Source organism: Bufo gargarizans, chromosome 7 (assembly GCF_014858855.1).
Source record: "Bufo gargarizans isolate SCDJY-AF-19 chromosome 7, ASM1485885v1, whole genome shotgun sequence".
In the NCBI taxonomy this organism is placed as follows: domain Eukaryota; kingdom Metazoa; phylum Chordata; class Amphibia; order Anura; family Bufonidae; genus Bufo; species Bufo gargarizans.
Window position 1 is genome coordinate 186,380,117 of NC_058086.1, and position 19,693 is coordinate 186,399,809.

At 45.8% G+C, this 19,693-nt stretch overlaps 2 protein-coding genes across 3 annotated transcripts in view; both read right to left on the bottom strand.

The window, feature by feature from the left end:
- ASB14 (ankyrin repeat and SOCS box containing 14) overlaps window positions 1-13,170 on the bottom strand; it is a 29,538-nt gene extending 16,368 nt beyond the window's left edge. The window contains exons 1-4 of one of the 2 annotated variants that reach the window (XM_044302324.1): window positions 12,999-13,170; window positions 3,639-3,782; window positions 2,640-2,692; window positions 1,275-1,406 (exon numbers count right to left, since the gene is read on the bottom strand). In XM_044302324.1, coding sequence (XP_044158259.1) covers window positions 1,275-1,406; window positions 2,640-2,692; window positions 3,639-3,760 — 307 coding nt within the window. In that variant the 5' untranslated portion in view covers window positions 3,761-3,782; window positions 12,999-13,170. Of the gene's footprint in view, window positions 1-1,274; window positions 1,407-2,639; window positions 2,693-3,638; window positions 3,783-12,998 lie in introns of those variants that run through there. The other variant, XM_044302325.1, reaches the window with a different exon arrangement.
- Window positions 13,171-16,789: 3,619 nt separating this feature from the next.
- Window positions 16,790-19,693, bottom strand: part of DNAH12 (dynein axonemal heavy chain 12) — a 165,470-nt gene continuing 162,566 nt past the window's right edge. Inside the window, 1 exon segment of the mRNA XM_044302476.1 lies at window positions 16,790-17,064. Within this exon segment, the coding sequence (XP_044158411.1) occupies window positions 16,874-17,064 (191 nt within the window). The 3' untranslated portion in view covers window positions 16,790-16,873.

The window sequence follows — 19,693 nt, forward strand, 5'->3', positions numbered from 1 at the left end:
TGGAATACGAACAAATTAAATCCTACATTTCCTCAAAAGGAGAGAGTTGTTCTTTCGGGACGGCCTTATCTGAAACAGAAAAACTATTTTCACTGTCATCTCCGCCGACTCACCTCATCTCCTCGCTATATCAGAATTTATTAGAGGACTCCTATAAGGGAACACCAAGTTTTATCCTGGGCTGGGAACAGGAACTAGGAACCTCTATACCAAAAGACGACCAACAAAAAGCGTTTCTATTCTCTCACAAATTGTCAATGGCCTGCTCAGCTCAGGAGAAGAACTACAAGATGGTGGCACGATGGTACAGGTACCCAGCTAGGCTCCACAGGATTTTCCCCTCTGTTCCGGAATCTTGTTGGCGACGCGGAATAGAAAAGGGAACTATGCTTCATGTCTGGTGGAAAGGTAGCATGGTCCAACCATTTTGGGATAATGTCTTCAAAATATACAAAAAGATAACAAAGAAACAGTTGAAAACACCCCTCAGATAGCGCTCCTCTCCATCCTGCCCGGCTCCATTGCATCTCAGAAAATAAAAAAATTTTTTAAGATTCTGTATTTCTGCAGCTAGATCCGTCATACCCAGGCATTGGCGCACCACACATGTGCCTAATATCAGAGAATGGTATCAGGAAATGTTGCATATCTCAGCAGAGGTTTCTAACCAATCGATCAAATATCACAAGGTATGGTCCCAATGGATTGACTTTCAAGAATCCCCAGATCTCTTATCTGTGCTCGCAGCTTGAAGGGTTGATCTCCCTGACATTCACCCCCCTTGTCCTTCTCTTGCCCCCCTCTTGCCCATTCCCCTTTCCTTACCCTCCTTTCCTTTATTGCTAGCTATATCTTCTCTTCATTCTCTCCTTTCTCTTCTCAACTGCTTATATAATCACCTTTATCTTGGCCACTTATAAGTTCATGTTCATCTATGACACAGTCACTGCCTTATTAAGACAGAAATCGGGGATATACCCCGCGCTACACGGAATTTATTGAATATGGCTGTACCGTTATTGAATACTTATTTTATTGTTATTGTTATATATACAATTCACATGTATGAACAAATGCTATGTACACATGTTGCATGCATGAGCATTAAATAAAAACAGTTTAAACATAAAAAATAGTCAAGTCCCATCTGATATCTAGAAGTCTAGGCCTTCAAACATTCTTCTCCATTCACTGCCATATGGTTTAAGCTCGGTCACCCAGTAATTGGTTATTTTTGTGAATAGTATCTAGAAGGAAACATACAAGCCACTCACATTTAAATGTCATTTCCAGGATGGTTTTATCTTTCTGAGCTGCGGCCTCATGAAGTGGAATCCAGCCTCTATCGTCGGCCTCCAGAAATGCTGACTGGTGGACGGACAACTTTGCCAACGTCTTTTCATCACCTGTGAGTAGAGAGAAGCTATACAGGCTCACTCAAAGCATTCCTGCTCACCTCCTGTGCCGTAATGTTAATTCTCAGATATTACAATCAGACCTAAAAACACAAGCAGGCAGATTTCTCGATAACCGGGCTCCGTGTGACCATTGGTTGGGAAGAAATCTTTGATAAAGAGTCTCGCGCTCAGTACTACTCTGAAGTCCCGTCTGCTTTTTCCAACACATTAGTACATACCAGAAAAAGTGACGCAGGCGCTTCATAGATATGGCGGCCCAACTATTATATTTTCCAATATATTTACACCAGAAAGCTGGTGTCAATACATTGATAAATCTCACAGATTGGGCTCAGGCACATGGCCATTGCCGTTTTTGAGAGAAGTCATAGATGCCTGCCAGTGGCTTATTGCCCTCTCCCCCATGACTGCACATGCTCAGTTAAGGTAACGTGGCGTGACTAAGAGTGGAGTGTTCACTCGAAACGCATAGGTATTGTTTATGATTTTACTTTGTTCATCTTCCATGACTTAAAGGGGTATTCCCATCACATACAATGGGGGCATATCGCTAAGATATGCCCCCATTGTCTGATAGGTGCGGGTCCCACCTCTGGGACCTGCACCTACAAGGAGAACAGAGCGTGGAGGGCTGTGGCTGGAGGACCCCGGGTTTCCCAGGGTCTGTCCACCACCAAGCGCTGCTCCTATACACGTGAATGGGAGCGCGCCACCCACGCACGGCCACTGCTCCCAGTAATTTCTATGGGGCAGACGGAAATAGCCTAGCCAGCCCTCGGCTATTTTCGGCAGCCCCATTAAAATGAATGGAGGGCGGCTGCGTTCTCTTTGTAGAGGTGGTACCCGCACCTATCAGACAATGGGGGCACATCCTAGCGATATGCCCCCATTGTATGTGATGGCACAACCCCTTTAATAAAGACGTGCAGTCTAAACCGAGAGATCAGGCTCCCTACATCTCTTTGACCGGCCGCTTGACCATACAGACTTGAAAAAGGAGTCTTGTAGCTCCGTAACGCGTTGTCATCCCTTTTCAAATACAAGACATTTCGTACATTTCGCTGTGGTCGTGGTATTGCGCCAAGAGGTGTCGGAACTACGCGGGCTACCCTTCGCCTGCACCCTCCTTTTTACTTATCTCCAGTATGACTTAATAAAATAAGCTTTATGCTGGAGTGGTGCTGGGACCCTGCACTTTATTTCATGAGTATTGATACCTACCAATCCCGATAGCTGCCACAATCTTCTCATGTTCAGAACTCATGGAGTAGGAGCTGAGAAAGAAAAAAATAAAAACAATATTATTAATAATAAATCTTGAGAGCATTCTCTATGAATATTAATATATTGGAATGGACCATGCCCCTATTCGCTTGTAACATAAAAGCTCATGCCATGGTAATAACCATGTAATGTCAAGAAGTAAAAAGGCAGCACTCCACCGAAATATGCAGTCAAAGTCTTCTTTTTAATCCAAGCGCAAGGTTTCGCCTGGGATAGACTTTCTCAAGGATACATAAAGAATAAAGTGGGCAGAGTTATAGTACGCCCTAATGGCAGCCAACTGGACCCGTAGGTGTGCGCCCGCTTTACAACTGGCACCCTAAGGAGTGCTGTGCAGCTGCTATTGAATGCAGAAATAAATGACAACAGAACTGAAATAAATGAAATGAAAATGAAATAAATGAGAACAGAACAGGGGCAAGAAGAAAATCACAGGTCCTTACACAGCTACATGTTTAAACTGCAATACCAGGCACATCCACTATACAACGTACAGCGCTGTTTTTGGTAAACTGTCAAGAGGCCACAGCGCTCACCGAAGCACCATGGCCCCTTCAAACGGTTGATCGTCAGGGGTGTCAGACCCCCACCAATCAGATATTGATGACCTATCCTGAAGATAGGCCAATATCAAAATCTCAGTCAACTCCTTTAGAGTCCTCAGATTTCCACTTTAGATGTCACGCTTTGCAATACATAGGGTGAAATCCATGGCAAATTGTCTGCAAAATCCACTACAGATCATGCGGAGAGTGATATTGATGTTGGATATGACTTGATTCGAAGATACATACAGCGGTATAGGAGGTGAAACTGCACAGAATAGACTGAATGTCTGATGCGCCCTATGGTGATGAAGTAAACATGGGAGCAGAAAGCACTGGCCCAGCAGAGGCGTGTATGGACGGAGGTGTGATTTCTATATATTATTCGTACCTGCTATTTTCAGTGACTTCCACTACAGAATCCTTTTTGTAGACCTCTTGAAGGCTTTGATGAATAACATACTGAGCCGCAATATCGTCATCTAGATCATCACCGAATGCAGGTAAGTCCATGTTATATACTCAGGATCTCACACTAATGGGGGAAAACATAAGAAGTGATCAGGTATTGACCCTCCATATTACTAGACACTACATCTTGCTGGGTCCTATGTCTGTTATTGTCTAGAACTACGTCTCTATTTGAACTACTTTATGACTTAGAACCTTTCGATACACCGCACCTCTACATCCCCTCTCCTGACATGTCCGTTTAGTAACTACTTGCATTTTGAATGTGATAATATTTCTGGATCATCTACTTTTATAACTTTATGTTGTGCCATTCCTCTTTGGTTCCTACTAAATTAAAGCAGTCTGCAATAATGGTACAAACTGGATGTTACAAGTTGGAGGTTGCCCCGCAAAGTCTGACATTATCTAGTGTTGATCGTGCATGCTCGGCCTCCTCCCCGCATGTTTGTTGGCTGCTACGCAGGCAATAAACGTGCAGGTAAGTACTGCCCTTCACTGTAATGCCATAGCCATGTTGGTTACTGGCATTACAGTAATTGCCTGGCCGGAACGCGCCATCGGGTGCTATAGAGCACCCGGTGACACGTGTTCGGCTCAGTGTTAGTCAGGGAGAGCTGTGCTGAAGAAGGGAAAGCTAGAGTAGGGAGTGAAATTTTATTTTTTTGTAAGTTGAAAAACTTGTCAGAGACCCAAAAGTCCTTTTAAGGACTATTGTTGTGTGTGGCAGCAGCAATATATATTTTTAGAGCAACCTGCGCTAAATTGCTAAAATTTTACAGACCCAAAAGTCCTTTTAAGGACTATTGTGTGTGGCAGCAATATCTATTTTTAGCGCATCCTGCACTAAATAGAGTGCAATAGTTTGGTCACTGCAGACAGTGACATTATCTGCGCTACATCTCCCGTGTAATGTGTGCACATCCCAAAAATATCAGTGACATCCAGTGTTCTTTTTACCGTAGACGGTGTCCGCTGCGGACAGTGACATTACCTGGGGTACATCTCCTGTGTAACGTTTCCACATCCCAAATACCTGTGACATTCCCTGTAATTTTATATTAGCCGCTGCTGACATCAGCGACATTATCTGCGGTATATCTCCTGTGTAACGTTTCCACATCCCAAATACCTGTGACATTCCCTGTAATATATATTTTTTTAAATATACTCTTTATTGGAGTTTATGCATTTTTAAATCCAGTACAGCACATATCAATCACAAACCATAAAGAGATAACCTATTTCAACATATACTCCCTTAACAATCCCTCCCTCCCCCACCTAAGTGCTCTCTCTGTCTGACCGTAACTTCTAGCCTTTGTTAGTCCACCTGAAGCCTCCCTAAGTTGTTTGCAATCTTTCTCCTTAGGTACCACTCTGAATGTATAAAGGGTGTCATCAATTCCTTCAGTTCTATATCTGTAAATACTGTGTTAATAAAAACCTCCCACCTTTTGAAGAATGTGTTAAGGTGTTGTCCTTTATATTGTTCAGCCTCTATTCTTTCCATTTCAAAACATGTTTTAATATGCAAGATAACATTTGTCGCTGAGGGGATTCGAGGTTGGAGCCAGTCTCTGAATAAACACCTCTTAGCTGCCAAAATCGAGATATGTATTAGTGGGGATATTGTTTTCCCTTCTGGAGCCATGTGGAACAGAATAGTTCAGGGGTTAGTGGTATTACTACCTTAAGGTGGTGTCTGATTGTCCTCCAAAATATTTCTGATTCCGAGCAGGACCATACACCATGATATAGGTCAGAGCCCCCTAGGTGACATTTAGGACACTTATTTAATTTACTCTGGGATTGTGTTTGTGTGGCAAATTGGAACCCATAAATAGCTTTGTGTATCATCCTAAAGTGAGTCTCCCTCCATATCTCGTTAGGAATTATTTTTCTTATTGTGTCCCAACCTTGTAGAATTACTTTTCTAGTATCCATGGATGGAAATTCCCTCTTCTATTGGGAAAATAGTTTTTCTGCAACGTATTTTGGTTTTTTGTCTCTAATTCCTTGATATACCGGTATATATATATATATATATATATAAAATGTAGCTTTGCTTGTGTTGGCAAAAATCCTTGCACCGGCCCTGCCTCAGCGACATTATCTGCTGTATTTTTCCTGTGTAACGTTTCCACATCCCAAATACCTGTGACATTTCCTGTAATTTTTTATTAGCCGCTGCTGACATCAGCGACATTATCTGCGGTATTTCACCTGTGTAACATTTCCACATCCCAAATACCTGTGACATTCCCTGTAATTTTTTATTAGCTGATGCTGACATCAGCGACATTATATGCGGTATATCTCCTGTGTGACATTTCCACATCCCAAATGCCTTTTTATTTTTTTGCGCATACACTTACAAATCCTTTGCTACTGTACGCGTGACATACTTTCAAGCAAATATAACATTTAATATGAAGAAGGCGAGCAGTAAGGGACAGGAAAGTGGCCTTGATGCTGATGGTGCATGCAGAGACCGTGGCCCTGGGCGCGTTGAAACTGTGCCTGCTGCCAGAGCACAAGAAAAACAATCATCCACGATACCTAGCTTCATGTCCCAGTTTGCTGGGCAACGCAGGACAACACTCTCGAAGTCAAACCAGTGCGACCAGGTGGTCGGTTGGATTTTAGCAAATAATGCTTCCAGTTGGTTAAGCACCACCCAGTCTCAGTAGCCAAGAGTCTGGTCAACACAATCCTCAATCTGATCCTCCTTCCTCCCACCATGGAGAGTCTTGCCAAACAAGTGATCCCACACTCAGATATTCTGAGGAGCTCTTTTTAGCACCATTCCTTCATTTGCGTCTCTCGACAAGCCTGCTTGAAGAGGGTCATGAGATCTTGTGCCCTGATTCCCAAACTCTTGAGCATCCACAGTCACAAGAAGATGACGGTGGGGAACGGCAATTAGTGTTTCACGAGGTGGATGATGATGATGATGATGAAACACAGTTGCCAATAAGTCAATGGCAATTAGTGTCTCAAGAGGTTTATGATGAGAATGAGACACAGTTGTCAATAACTGAGGTTGTTGTTGGGTCAGGAGGAGGAGCAGAGTGAGAAAGTGGAAGAGGAGGTGGTAGACGATGAAGTCACTGACCCAACCTGGGAAGGTGGCAAATCGAGCAAGGACAGCAGTACAGAGGGGGTGGGATCCGCAGCACCGCAACAGGCTTGAATTGTAATTTGCAAGGAGATGAGGAGATTGAGAGTCATCCTCCTGATGACGACAGTGAAGTCTTGCCTGTTGGACCTCTGGCAGACATGGCTGACTTTATGTTAGGCTGCCTTTTCCGTGACCAACGCATTTTACGCAGATATATGCGAGAGCCTGCTGGTGAGTTGACCCTTTAAAATATTGTAGGTATGGGCCTGCTGGTGAGCTGACCCTGTAAAACATTATATGCAAGGGCTTGCAGGTGAGCTGACCCTCTAAAAGATTGTAAGTGAGGGCCTGCTGGTGAGCTGACCCTGTAAAACATTATGATTGAGGGGGTCGAGAAGAGTGAACAACCAGTGATCGGTGTTGTCCAAAATGCATAAATGCATGGGTCACGGAAAAGGCAGCCTAACATAAAGTCAGCCATGTGTGCCAGAGTTCCAACAGGCAAGACTTCACTGTCGTCATCAGGAGGATGACTCTCAATCTCCTCATCCTCTTCCTCCTCTTCTGCCCATCCACGCTGAACAGATGGAATTAAACTTCCATGGGTACTACCCTCTGTAGCGGAGGCAACCGTCTCCTGCATCTCCTCCTCCTCAACATCATCATCATCCAATTTGCACTGAGAAGACGAACTGAGGGTGGTCTGCCTATCACCCTGTGTAATGTCTTCCCCCATTTCCATCTATTTCACATGCAAAGCATCGGCCTTAATTGTGAGCAGCGAGCGTTTGAGTAGACACAGAAGTGGGGTGGTGACGCTGATAATAGCTTTATCGCCGCTCACCGTCTGTGTTGATTCCTCAAAGTTTCTTAAAACCTCACAGAGGTCAGACATCCATGCCCACTCGTCGCTTGTGAAGAGCAGAAGCTGACTGGAAAGGCGACAACCATGTTGCAGCTGGTATTCCACTACTGCCCTCTGCTGCTCACAAAGCCTGGCCAACATTTGGAACGTGGAGTTCTAGAGCGTGCTCACGTCGCACAACAGTCGGTGAGCTGGCAATTGTAAGCGCTGCTGCAGCATTGACAGACTGAAGGAAGCTGTCGATGACTTGCGGAAATGGGCACACACACGGCGCACCTTCACCAATAGCTCAGGCAAATTGGGGTAGGTTTTGAAAAACCACTGAACCACAACCACAAGTTGAAGACGTGGACTAGGCATGGGATGTGTGTGAGCTTGCCGAGCTCCAAAGTCGCTACCAAGTTACGGCCATTATCAGACAAAACCATGCCTGGTTCTAGGTTGAGTGGCGAGAGCCACAGCTCAGTCTGGTCTCCGCCACAGCTCTGCGGCGGTGTGCTGTTTGTCACCTAAGAGCAGATTAGCTTACCCACTGCAGTGCTACACTGCTTCCAGCTACCGACTGATGGCTGACTGGTGCTGCAAGAGGATAATTCTGAGGTGGAAGTGGAGGAGGAGGCGGAGGAGGAGAAGTGGGGGTTGCAGGCACTAACGTAGCAGTGCCTGCAACCCTGATAGAATTAGGCACTGTAATCCTTGGCGTCGGTAGCACCTGTGCCATCCCAGGATACGACTCGCTCCCGGCCTCCACAACGTTCACCCAGTGTGCCGTCAGGGAAATATAGTGGCAGCTGGGGACTGTGTAAAGAGGGACGGACGCCGACATCAGGCTGCGGAAGGCCCTAGTGTCCACAAGCCTAAATGGCAACATTTCCAGGGCCAGTAACTTGGAAAGTTGCACATTTAGTGCTATGGCCTGTTGGTCGGTAGCTCGGTTTTTGCGCTTGCATTCAAATGCCTGGGGTAAGGACATTTGTACGGTTCGCTGGGACACAGAAGTGGATGTGGTCGCTGATGGTGCTTGCGAAGGTCCATGTGCAGGGCGGGAGGCATAACACAGGGGAAGAGGAGGCAATGGTGTGACCCGCAGACACAGATTGTGGACCCAGGCGTACGGCCCACCTATTTGATGCCATGTTGCGGATCATGCTGGTGGTGGTGAGGTTGCTAGTGTTCATGCCCCTGCTCATTTTCTATGGCACAGGTTGCAAATTACAATTCTTTTGTCGTCCGCACTTTCCTCAAAAAGCGCCATACTGCAAAACACCTACCCCTTGGCAGGGGAGATTTCCGCAAGGGTGTGTTCTGGGGAACAATTGCGGGCCTGTTTGGTGTGGCCCGCCTTCTCCCTTTTGCCACCCCACTGCCTCTTCAAGCCTATTGCGGTGCTGCGGATCCCTCCCCCTCTGTACTGCTGTCCTTGCTCGACTTGCCACCTTCCCAGGTTGGGTCAGTGACTTCATCGTCTACCACCTCCTCTTCCACTTTCTCACTCTGCTCCTCCTCCTGACCTAACAACCTCAGTTATTGACAACTGTATCTCATTCTCATCATAAACCTCTTGAGACACTAATTGCCGTTGACTTATTGGCAACTGTGTTTCATCATCATCATCATCATCCACCTCGTGAAACACTAATTGCCGTTCCCCACCGTCATCTTCTTGTGACTGTGGATGCTCAAGAGTTTGGGAATCAGGGCACAAGATCTCATGACCCTCTTCAAGCAGGCTTGTCGAGAGACCCAAATGAAGGAATGGCGCTAAAAAGAGCTCCTCAGAATATCTGAGTGTGGGATCACTTGTTTGGCAAGACTCTCCATGGTGGGAGGAAGGAGGATCAGATTGAGGATTGTGTTGACCAGACTCTTGGCTACTGAGACTGGGTGGTGCTTAACCAACTGGAAGCATTATTTGCTGAAATCCAACCGACCACCTGGTCGCACTGGTTTGACTTCGAGAGTGTTGTCCTGCGTTGCCCAGCAAACTGGGACATGAAGCTAGGTATCGTGGATGATTGTTTTTCTTGTGCTCTGGCAGCAGGCACAGTTTCAACACGCCCAGGGCCACGGTCTCTGCATGCTCCATCAGCATCAAGGCCACTTTCCTGTCCCTTACTGCTTGCCTTCTTCATATTAAATTATATAGTTATATTTGCTTGAAAGTATGTCACGCGTACAGTAGCGTAGGATTTGTAAGTGTATGCGCAAAAAAAAAAAAAAGGTATTTGGGATGTGGAAATGTCACACAGGAGATATACAGCACATAATGTCGCTGATGTCGGCATCGGCTAATAAAAAATTACAGGGAATGTCACAGGTATTTGGGATGTGGAAATGTTACACAGGTGAAATACCGCAGATAATGTCGCTGATGTCAGCAGCGGCTAATAAAAAATTACAGGAAATGTCACAGGTATTTGGGATGTGGAAACGTTACACAGGAGAAATACCGCAGATAATGTCACTGATGTCAGCACTGGTTGTTCACTCTTCTCGACCCCCTCAATCATAATGTTTTACAGGTTCAGCTCACCAGCAGGCCCTCACTTACAATCTTTTAGAGGGTCAGCTCACCTGCAAGCCCTCGCATATAATGTTTTAAAGGGTCAGCTCACCAGCAGGCCCATACCTACAATCTTTTAAAGGGTCAGCTTTTAAAGGGTCAGCAGGCTCTCGCATATAATGTTTTTGAGGGTCAGCTCACCAGCAGGCCCTCAACCATAATGTTTTACAGGGTCAGCTCACCAGCAGACCCTCGCCCATAATTTTTTCAATGGTTAGCTAAGCAGCAGGTCCTCGCCCATAATGTTTTCAATGGTCAGCTCAGCAACAGGCACTTGCCCATAATTATTTTTATGCTCAGCTCTGCAGCAGACCTTCACCCTTAGGCCCCATGCACACGGCCGTGTTTCACGGCCGTGTGCGGGCCGTGGAACCGCGGCCTGGATCCCTCCTGAGAGCAGGAGCGCACAGCGTCACTGGTTGCTATGACGCCGTGCGCTCCCTGCTGCCGCAGCAATACAGTGATACACTGGTATGATCTATACCAGTGTATTACTGTTCTGTGCCGGCAGCAGGGAGCGCACGGCGTCATAGCAACCAGTAACGCCGTGCGCTCCTGCTCTCAGGAGGGATCCAGGCCGCGGTTCCACGGCCGTGAAACACGGCCGTGGGCATGGGGCCTTAATGTTTTAGATGGTCAGCTCAGCAGCAGGCCCTCGCCCGTAATGTTTTAGAGCGTCACAAGCAGGCCCTTGCTCCTAATGTTTTTGAGGGTCACCAGCAGGCCATCAATCATAATTTTTTAAGGCTGTATAATGCCCTCCTTTACATGTAATAAAGGGTGTATTGGATCGCCGGTTGCTTGTAATTTTTAGAAGTCCTTTCACTTGGTGCATAGGCTTTAGGAGTGTAGGAGTCCCACTACCTAAACAATTGTACCACAATGTGAATGAGACCCTCCATTATGTGATATACAGGTTGTATCGGAGTGCCTCTTCCTTGTAATTTTTGGCAGCACTTGAACTTTATATACAAGTAAATATACAGGAAAGAACGATTTTATCTTCGGTTTTGTGCGTATTATTGTCAGTCTGTAAAAATGGTGTACTACTCTGACAACATCGTTCCTAGCAGCGACCTGGTAGTCAGGGGCGTAGCTTAAGGCTCATGGGCAGTGTCGGACTGGGATGCCTAGGGCCCACCAGTAAAATTTATTTTGGGTGCCCACCGTGCAAATACATTAAAATATAATAAATAATCTAACAAGTTTTTTATATGAACATAGGCTGGTTGAGGTGCTGTACATTGAATATATGTATGTAGTGTAGTAAGTCTACTGTGTTATGTGCCACTTGTACAGGGGGTGGGAGACTAGGGGACCACCTTACTCAGGGGCCCACCGGGGGATTCCCCTGTACCCCTGTGGGCCAGTCCGAGCCTGCTCATGGGCCCTGGTGCAAGAGTTCAGCTTGGGCCCCCTTCCTTCAGTGCTTTATGGCCAGGGGCAGGGAAACACATTGCCTTTGTGCTGCCTAAGGCAAACATTGTACACTGTACAAATTCTTGACATTACCCCTTTCCCTCCAGCCAGTAACTTGAACAGCATGCACTTTCTATAATACTGGTGTCTTCTTATGTGGCACAAGGGTCTTTGGGCCCCTCAGGCTCCTGGGCCCGGTAGTGACTGCTACCTCTGCACCCCCTATAGCTACGCCCCTGTTGGTAGTCCAATATGCATCCAGACATCCTCCCCATGCGTTTCCCGAACCATTTCAGTGGTGTGTCCATCAATTTTTGACCTTTTCCTATGAACCAGACATCCTCCCCTCTTCAGAGCAGGGGGTGCCTGGTTTAATGCTCGGGTTCTCCCATTTACTTCCAGCACCCGAGCACTTTGGTGCTCGATGAACACTAACAATATCCAATCAGTGCAGCCAGCTCTAGGAAGAGCCTTGGTTGTTCCAAACTTTTTCCATTGATGAATTATGGAGGCTAATAGGCTCTCAGGAACTTTCAGAGCAGCAGAATTTTTTTGTCCCCTTTCCCAGATATGTGCCTTCACGCAATCCTGTCTCTGAGCTCTACAGGCAGTTCTTCCTTCCCTATGGCTTGTTTTTTGTTCTAATATGCATTGTCAGCTGTGAGACCTTTTATAGACAGCGGTGTATCTCTCCAAATCATGTCAAATCGCCTGAATTTACCACAGGTGGACTTCCATCAAGGTGTAAAAACATCTCAAAGATGATCAAGAGAAATGAGAGGCCACCAGAGCTAAATGTCAAGTCTCACAGCAAAGGGTCTGAATACTTACAATATGCCCATGTGAATATTTTTCTTCTTTTCATTAAATTTGCTAAAGTTTCTAAAATTCTGTTTTCCTTTTGTCTTTATGGGGTATTGAGTCCAGATTGATGGGGGAAAAACTAGATTTTTTTTAAAAATTTAGCACAAGGAACAAGATCACAGAATGTGAAAACTGTGAATGGGTCTGAAGACTTTCAAAACGCAATGTCTAATGCATTACCTAGTTCAATCTTTACTGCCTAGTAGATAAACTACAACAGGGATGTAGCTGACATACAGTGCAATGGTGACCACAGTTATTGCATGGTCATGTTTAGGGCTTGCTCTTACTGCTTTGGACCATGCACTCTTTGTCCATATGGACAGGCCTTCTACAAACCCTATTGTTCCTTTTTTAACATTGTACGTTGCCTTGATTATCTAGATATATCCCTTACATTGACATCGAGCCTATCGATCACTAGAACCCCCCTATGAAGTCTTACCTTGCTTCACAGTGTCTGAAAGATCCTGATGATTCTGGTAGGACATTAGCTGGTCTGATCCCACGTGTAGCTTTAAAAACCAGAAGGCTTCTCTTCTTTAGAAAACAGGTCCATTTCTCAGCCTAAACTCTTCGGTTTAGATGCAGATATGCCCGGGGACTTTACCACTGACCTATAAATACTGGATCATGGGACAGGGAGACTTTCTCCTGCCCCGTCACGTGGCTGAGCTATGTTTGGTAACACAATCAGGTGGATTACAGGAGAGGAATTAGGAGAGGCTGCAGACACTGGACGCTTCACTGTGCAGGATGACGAGGTCTTTATGGACCAGAAGCCAGCAATAATCATCTACGCCATTGTTCAGGAACATCAGCTGTCATCAGCCAAAATTGTGGAAACCTCCCCTTAAAGGGTGTGATGCTGTATTATAAGTAACACTGGAACAGTTGAGTACTTATGGTGTTCTCATTTACTAATATATAACGTCTTTACGTTTTGTTCCCTGAGGCTTTGATCCCTTCCTGAGAAGTGCATCCATATAGTCTGCAAATAGTACATTGCGTTTTCAATGGAAATCTACCGTATATTCTATTTAGTAAACGGCAGCACTAAAACATGTGGTCGGTGATTTAAAGGGATTGTCCTGCGAAGGACATTTATCATTGATCCACAGGGACCCCCACGGTCATTAGGATGGGGTCCTGATTGGCTGCAGTGAGGAGGAGTTTGAATGGCGCAGTGGTCACGCTTCATTGTAATGTCTTTGGGGCTGACAGAGACGGTGGAGTACAGCGCTGTGACAAGTGATTAAAGTGTGCTGCTTCCCATACTACTGTGTGTAGTAACCACGTCCATTTAATTCTGGAGTGGCCTATATATTTAGGAGAACAAGAAGCATCTTTATCCCATAGGAAGAAAAATGTGATCATTTTCCTAAATGTGTTGGATTAAGGGCTCATTCAAATGGCCGTATGCTGTCCGCAAAAATGCGGATCCGTATTTTTGCGGACAGTTCAGCATTCTGGACCCATAGACATTAATGTGTGCTCTGTATGGAGCGCCAACTTTGAGGAGGAGAATCGTGCTTCAAGCTTCATCCAGAATTGCAACTGACATGGCCAGTACCGTGGATGTTTGCCTACAGAAGAGGACGCCACGTAGAAAGGACTTCTTCTTCCTCTCCAGTGCCACCAATCCTGGTAGGTGCCTGATTGGCTTGTCTTTGTTGGAAATATCCTATGTGTATTCTGACGAATCTTACATATACCTGTGGTTACAACACACTGAACGCTGGCTCGGCTATTTCCGTTTGGCACATAGAAGTGAATGGGAAGGGTGGCGGGTCATGCGCCGTACGTTCCTATTCACTTCTATGGGGAGAGCGCTTGGTGGTGGCCGGACCGGAGTCCTCCAGCCATCACTTTGCCTGCTCAGTTCTTGATATAGGTGCGGGTCCCAGTGGTGGGACCCGCACCTATCAGACATTGTCTCAGATGAGACAACCCCTTTAATGGTTTGACAAGTGGAGAATACAGCGGTTTGTGTCCGTCCGGTTCTTCGCTTGTCTGCCGGAATGCATACGGACCTCCGCCGGACCTCATTATACTTTAATGGGGCCAGTGGACATTGCCTCCGCCTCCAGCAGCCTGCCCGAATTCACACAGGAGGTGTGAAAGTAGCCTTAGCGCAGTCACAATACACACTTTATCCTTGTCAGTTGTTATTCAGCCGGCGGGCGGTATCTTTCGTGATCGCACCAGTGATCTTCTTAGTTAACAGGTGATTAAAGAGCTTCATAGGATAACCCGTCATCATGACGTCCTCTGCTGCTACTCATTCTCTCACCTGGGCCATAGAACCAGGTCTTACCACCCCTGCAGAACCGTTTTACCAGACCTGTTGGCTTTCTATTGGCACAACTAAAACCACTCAGCACCTGGGTAAATGACCCCCAACTGAGACCGACCAGAAATTTCACTTTAAAGGGATATCCAGGATTAGTAAAACATGGCTCCATTCTTTCAGGAATATATCACACCTGCGAACAAGGAGTGTGCAGTATGGCAGCGCCGCTCCATTAAAGGGGTTGTCTCATCACATGAAGTGACATTTATGATGTGTACCAACCTAATACAACCTAATATGCTTTATGTTACAATAATGCTGCCTGATCTTTCTTCTCATGATTTCCCTTGTCTTTATACACTGCTCGTCTCTAGGGGTTACGGCGACCACTGGCATACACCAGTGGTGGCTGCGGTTGCGCTCTGAAAATAAATAATGCCAGCCTTTCTGGTGTCCGGGATCGCGGGAGCGAGCGCGCATAGTCTGCCATGGCTGCGCATTAGCTGCGTATGTGCTATGGATCTCTCACAGTGCGGGAGCGTGCACGCACAGGCACATAGGGAATTACAGCTTCTCAGCGCTGCTGGCCTGGGGTGCCAGTCATGTTCGCAGGCACAACCCCTTAGAACACCAGTCGTCCAGGCGTGCCGCGCTGAAGAAAAGAAGTGAGAAAACCCCTTTAACTTCAAAGGTACCAAATGTGACCCATGGACAGGTGTGGCACTGTTTTTAGAAGAAAGCACCCCCGTTTTTCTAATCAATACATTTGCACTGATTATTTAAAGGGGTTTTCCATGAGTAAAATATTGATGACCTACCATCAGGATACATAATCAATATTTAATCAGTGATGGTCTGACTTCCAGCACCTTCACCGATCAGTTTGAAGAGGCTGCGGCGCTCTGTTGAGTGTATAGGCCAGTGACATAACGTTCTCTGGTCACATGGACTAGACACAGCTCAGTCCCATTCAAGTGAATAGGCCTGGGCTGCAATACCAACCACAGCCACTTTACAATGTATGGCGCTGTGCTTGCTATGCTGTGAGGAGATCCTTTCAAGCAGCTGATCGATGGGGGTGCTGGGAGCTGGACCCCCATGGATCTGATATTGATGACCTGAGGATTGATGACTGGGAAAACCCCTTTAAGACATACATGCAGAAAGCTATGAGAGAATGAATGGGGATAATAAATAATTCTATCTAGCAGTCACAAATTCACATTTTTTTTTTCCCTTTTCCAAAACCCTCGCTACATCTGTAAAAAAAGTGGGTGAGTGGCGGGAGGAGACAGGACCTCCACAGCCCATTTACCAATACGTATGCCGGAAAACCAGTGCAGATTACAACAGAAATCGATACCAGCTCCTTCAATTTATGGCGTACAGACCTCCAAAAGATGTGCCCGAATAATTAAGGCCTGCTCCTCTGATTTATATTGGCTCATCATACGTCATCACTACTAGTGTTGAGCGCGAATATTCGAATAGCGAATTTTAATTGCAAATATTGCCACTTCGAGAATTTGCAAATATTTAGAATATAGTGCTATATAGTCGCATTCGTGAATAGTGTTAAATATTCTAATCGCGAATTTATTGCGAAAATATTACATTGCAGATTTTTGCAAAGTCGTGTAAACAATGACTGGAGATCACGAATTCTCGAATTTGCTAATTTATGGCGAATATTCGGCCAAAAATTCGCTAAATATCGCGAATTCGAATATTGCCTATGCCGCTCATCACTAATCACCACTGATAGGACCTCATGCATCAATGCTGTGTGGTGCAGATGGTGACCTGACTGAGCAACATTTATGAGGTCCACGCTATGGCAGGATCTAGGGAGATTCTATTTTTGATAACCATTAGGACCAAATGTTATACACACATCAATTGTGGAAACTATTTAATACACACGTGAAGGTGACAGGGGGGCCCGTTTTGGTGAGAAGTTCCCTTTAAGAGGCTTTCTAAATCATTAACAGACACTCTGATACAAATAAATAAAATTTGGGGTTCCTTCAGTCGTCGAGCTGACAGAGAAGAGCGACCCCCCTCTTTATCCAGTGCTGGACGGGAGTATCTGTTGGCAGCAGCATTGCAATGACAAAGTTGGTGGAATGTCCTGTGGTGGACAGCGTCCCCTTCCGCTCACTGGTCTTGTAGAGCGGACACACATAGGACCTGGTCTTCTTTATGTCTGTCTTTTCATCTAAAATGAAAAATGAAAACATTATTGATGAATAGAATGTCAATGTAAAGTGTAGTTCATACAGGGAGATGGGCGCGGGGCTGTAAAGCCTTGGTGATGCTGTTGTGGAAATTTTATTAGGATGTGTATTTAATATATTGTGTATTTTCATCATGTCTCTCAGTGTCAGGGTAAACCATTGGAGTGGATATCTTCCCGTGTATGTCCTGTCACAGCTGCTGGGCGCAGAGGTCTCCGTCGGGGAATGGTCCATGTGCTAAGCACTAGGCTGTGGGCCGGGGAGACTGATGTGTTCAGCAGAGCAGTGTTTTGTTGGCTGATGTATGGACGCCGGCTAGGGCCCCCAAGCAAGATGCAGATTTATTGGCCTGGCGTGGATGCATTTGTTAAGAAAACAATATATGAAAGGAACGTGCGTTTGTTGTCTCTAGTGCGCCTGATCAGCCGCTGGAGACAATGACGCTGTCCTGTAAAAAAACCTGCATGAGGATCATAGTAACTTTATCTGGCATTGATCACTGAGCAAGACTGGATAAAATTAGCTCCAGTGGTAATGGTAGATTATTGCATACATGTGTTTGTTGGCTAGGGTATTCTAAATGATGGTGTCCTATGTCATCCCTTCCTGCGTGTCATCCCTTCCTGCGTGTCATCCCTTCCTGCGTGTCATCCCTTCCTGCGTGTCATCCCTTCCTGCGTGTCATCCCTTCCTGCGTGTCATCCCTTCCTGCGTGTCATCCCTTCCTGCGTGTCATCCCTTCCTGCGTGTCATCCCTTCCTGCATGTCATCACTTCCTGCATCCTTGTTATGGGCCAGCTCCTTTTACACCTTTTGTGAGTAAATAAAAGTGAACAGACTGAGCAGGGCGGGGCAGTTGCTCAGCAGAACTTAAGATAGCCCATTTAACCCTTAGGATACTGGAGGTTTTTTCGTTTTTGCATTTTCTTTTTTCTTCCCTATCTTCCTTGAGCCATAATTTTTACATTTTTCCGTTCACATAGATATATGAGGGCTTATTTTTTGCGGGAGAAGTACTTTAATATGGCATTCAATGTGAAGCGGGCAAAAAAATTCCAAATGGGGTGGGATTTAAAAACAAAAATGCTATTTTTCCACCGTTTTACAGGTTTTGTTCTTACAGCATTCCCTTTGTGGCAAAACTGACCTGTGCCTTCCATTCTCTGGGTCAGTACGATTACAATGATACCACATATGTATAGGTTTTTGATGTCTAAATAGTGTAAAAATAAATTAAAACTTTGAAAAAAAAGTTTTATTAACTTTTTTAAATCACCATATTCTGACCCCCATAACTTTTTTATAGTTTTATCTACTGAGCTGTGTGGGGGCTCATTTTCTGCAGGATGAACTGTAATTTTTATTGATACCATTTTGGAATGTGTGTGGCTTTTTGATCACATTCTACAAAAAAATATTTGGGTAAGAGAAGTGATGAAAAAATGGCGCAGGTAGCAAAGGGGTTAGGATGTGGGAGATGGGCTATGTCAGGCTTTAGCACAGTGGACACAGGCAGGAGGAGCGATATGTATGCGGGCTCCTGCCCTGCACTCGTTCAGCTGTGCTCGCATACGCATCGCGCCCTGTGTCCACTGTCCTGTGCCTGACACAGCCCATCTATGCCCGGCTTTACCAAAGCAGACAGGCAGGAGCAGTGCTGTGCGCTGTGCATGGCTCACTGCACCCCAGGGAGATCCTTACTGCCACACAGCACTGTCATATCAGCGGTGTAGGAGAGTACGGATTATAAAGCACATTTCTTATAGGTTTCTAACGGTTTCAGTAGAACATGTATACATTTCGTTATTGGCAAATGAGGGTGTGGCGGGGGAGGAGCCAGGAGGTGGGATGGGCCAGGGGTGGGGAGCGGACGGGGTTGGGGGGCCCAAATTCAGATTCTTGCTACGGGGCCCAGTGATTTCTATGTACGCCCCTGGTTAAAAGTAAGTGGTTGCCGAGAACCAACATCACAATCATTGCAGACTGGGCCTGGAAAAGAGTCACGGCCGCCGTGGGTCAGTAAAAACAATCATGGAGCCATGCACTACTTTGATCCGTGATGCGGGCTAAGCACACCCATAGAAGTCTATTGGTCCGTGAAGATCACAGACACAACACGGATGGCAGCCGTGGTTCGGCCGTTTTTTACTGAAAGGCTGATAGGAGATTCTTCAAAAATTACATTTTAGCTGAGCAACATCAATGCAGTGGCGTACCAAGTAGGGTGACCACATTTCCAAACTGCCATTCAGGGACACCCGCCCCGGCCCCCCCGCACCCATGTCCACTCCCCAAAAAATATGATTTTTGATACTTTTAAAAAAAAATTAAGTCACTTAGTGACAGCGGCGTACTTTGTACTTACGCTGGCAAGTTCATTGCATCGAAGTTATGCTTGAGATTGCTATAAACATAACTGCCTGTGCATTGTTCAGTAATTTGTGATTGTGCCCTGCACACAATCACTGGCTACCTAAAACAGGTCATATTTTTAATGTGTTAGACATCTCTTAAGATCGGCACACTGGGGCGACATACACCAGCAGCGCAGCACACCCTGGACCTTCTACCAGCACTGCCGTATTCCCTGGTGAAGTGGCGAGCACCAGA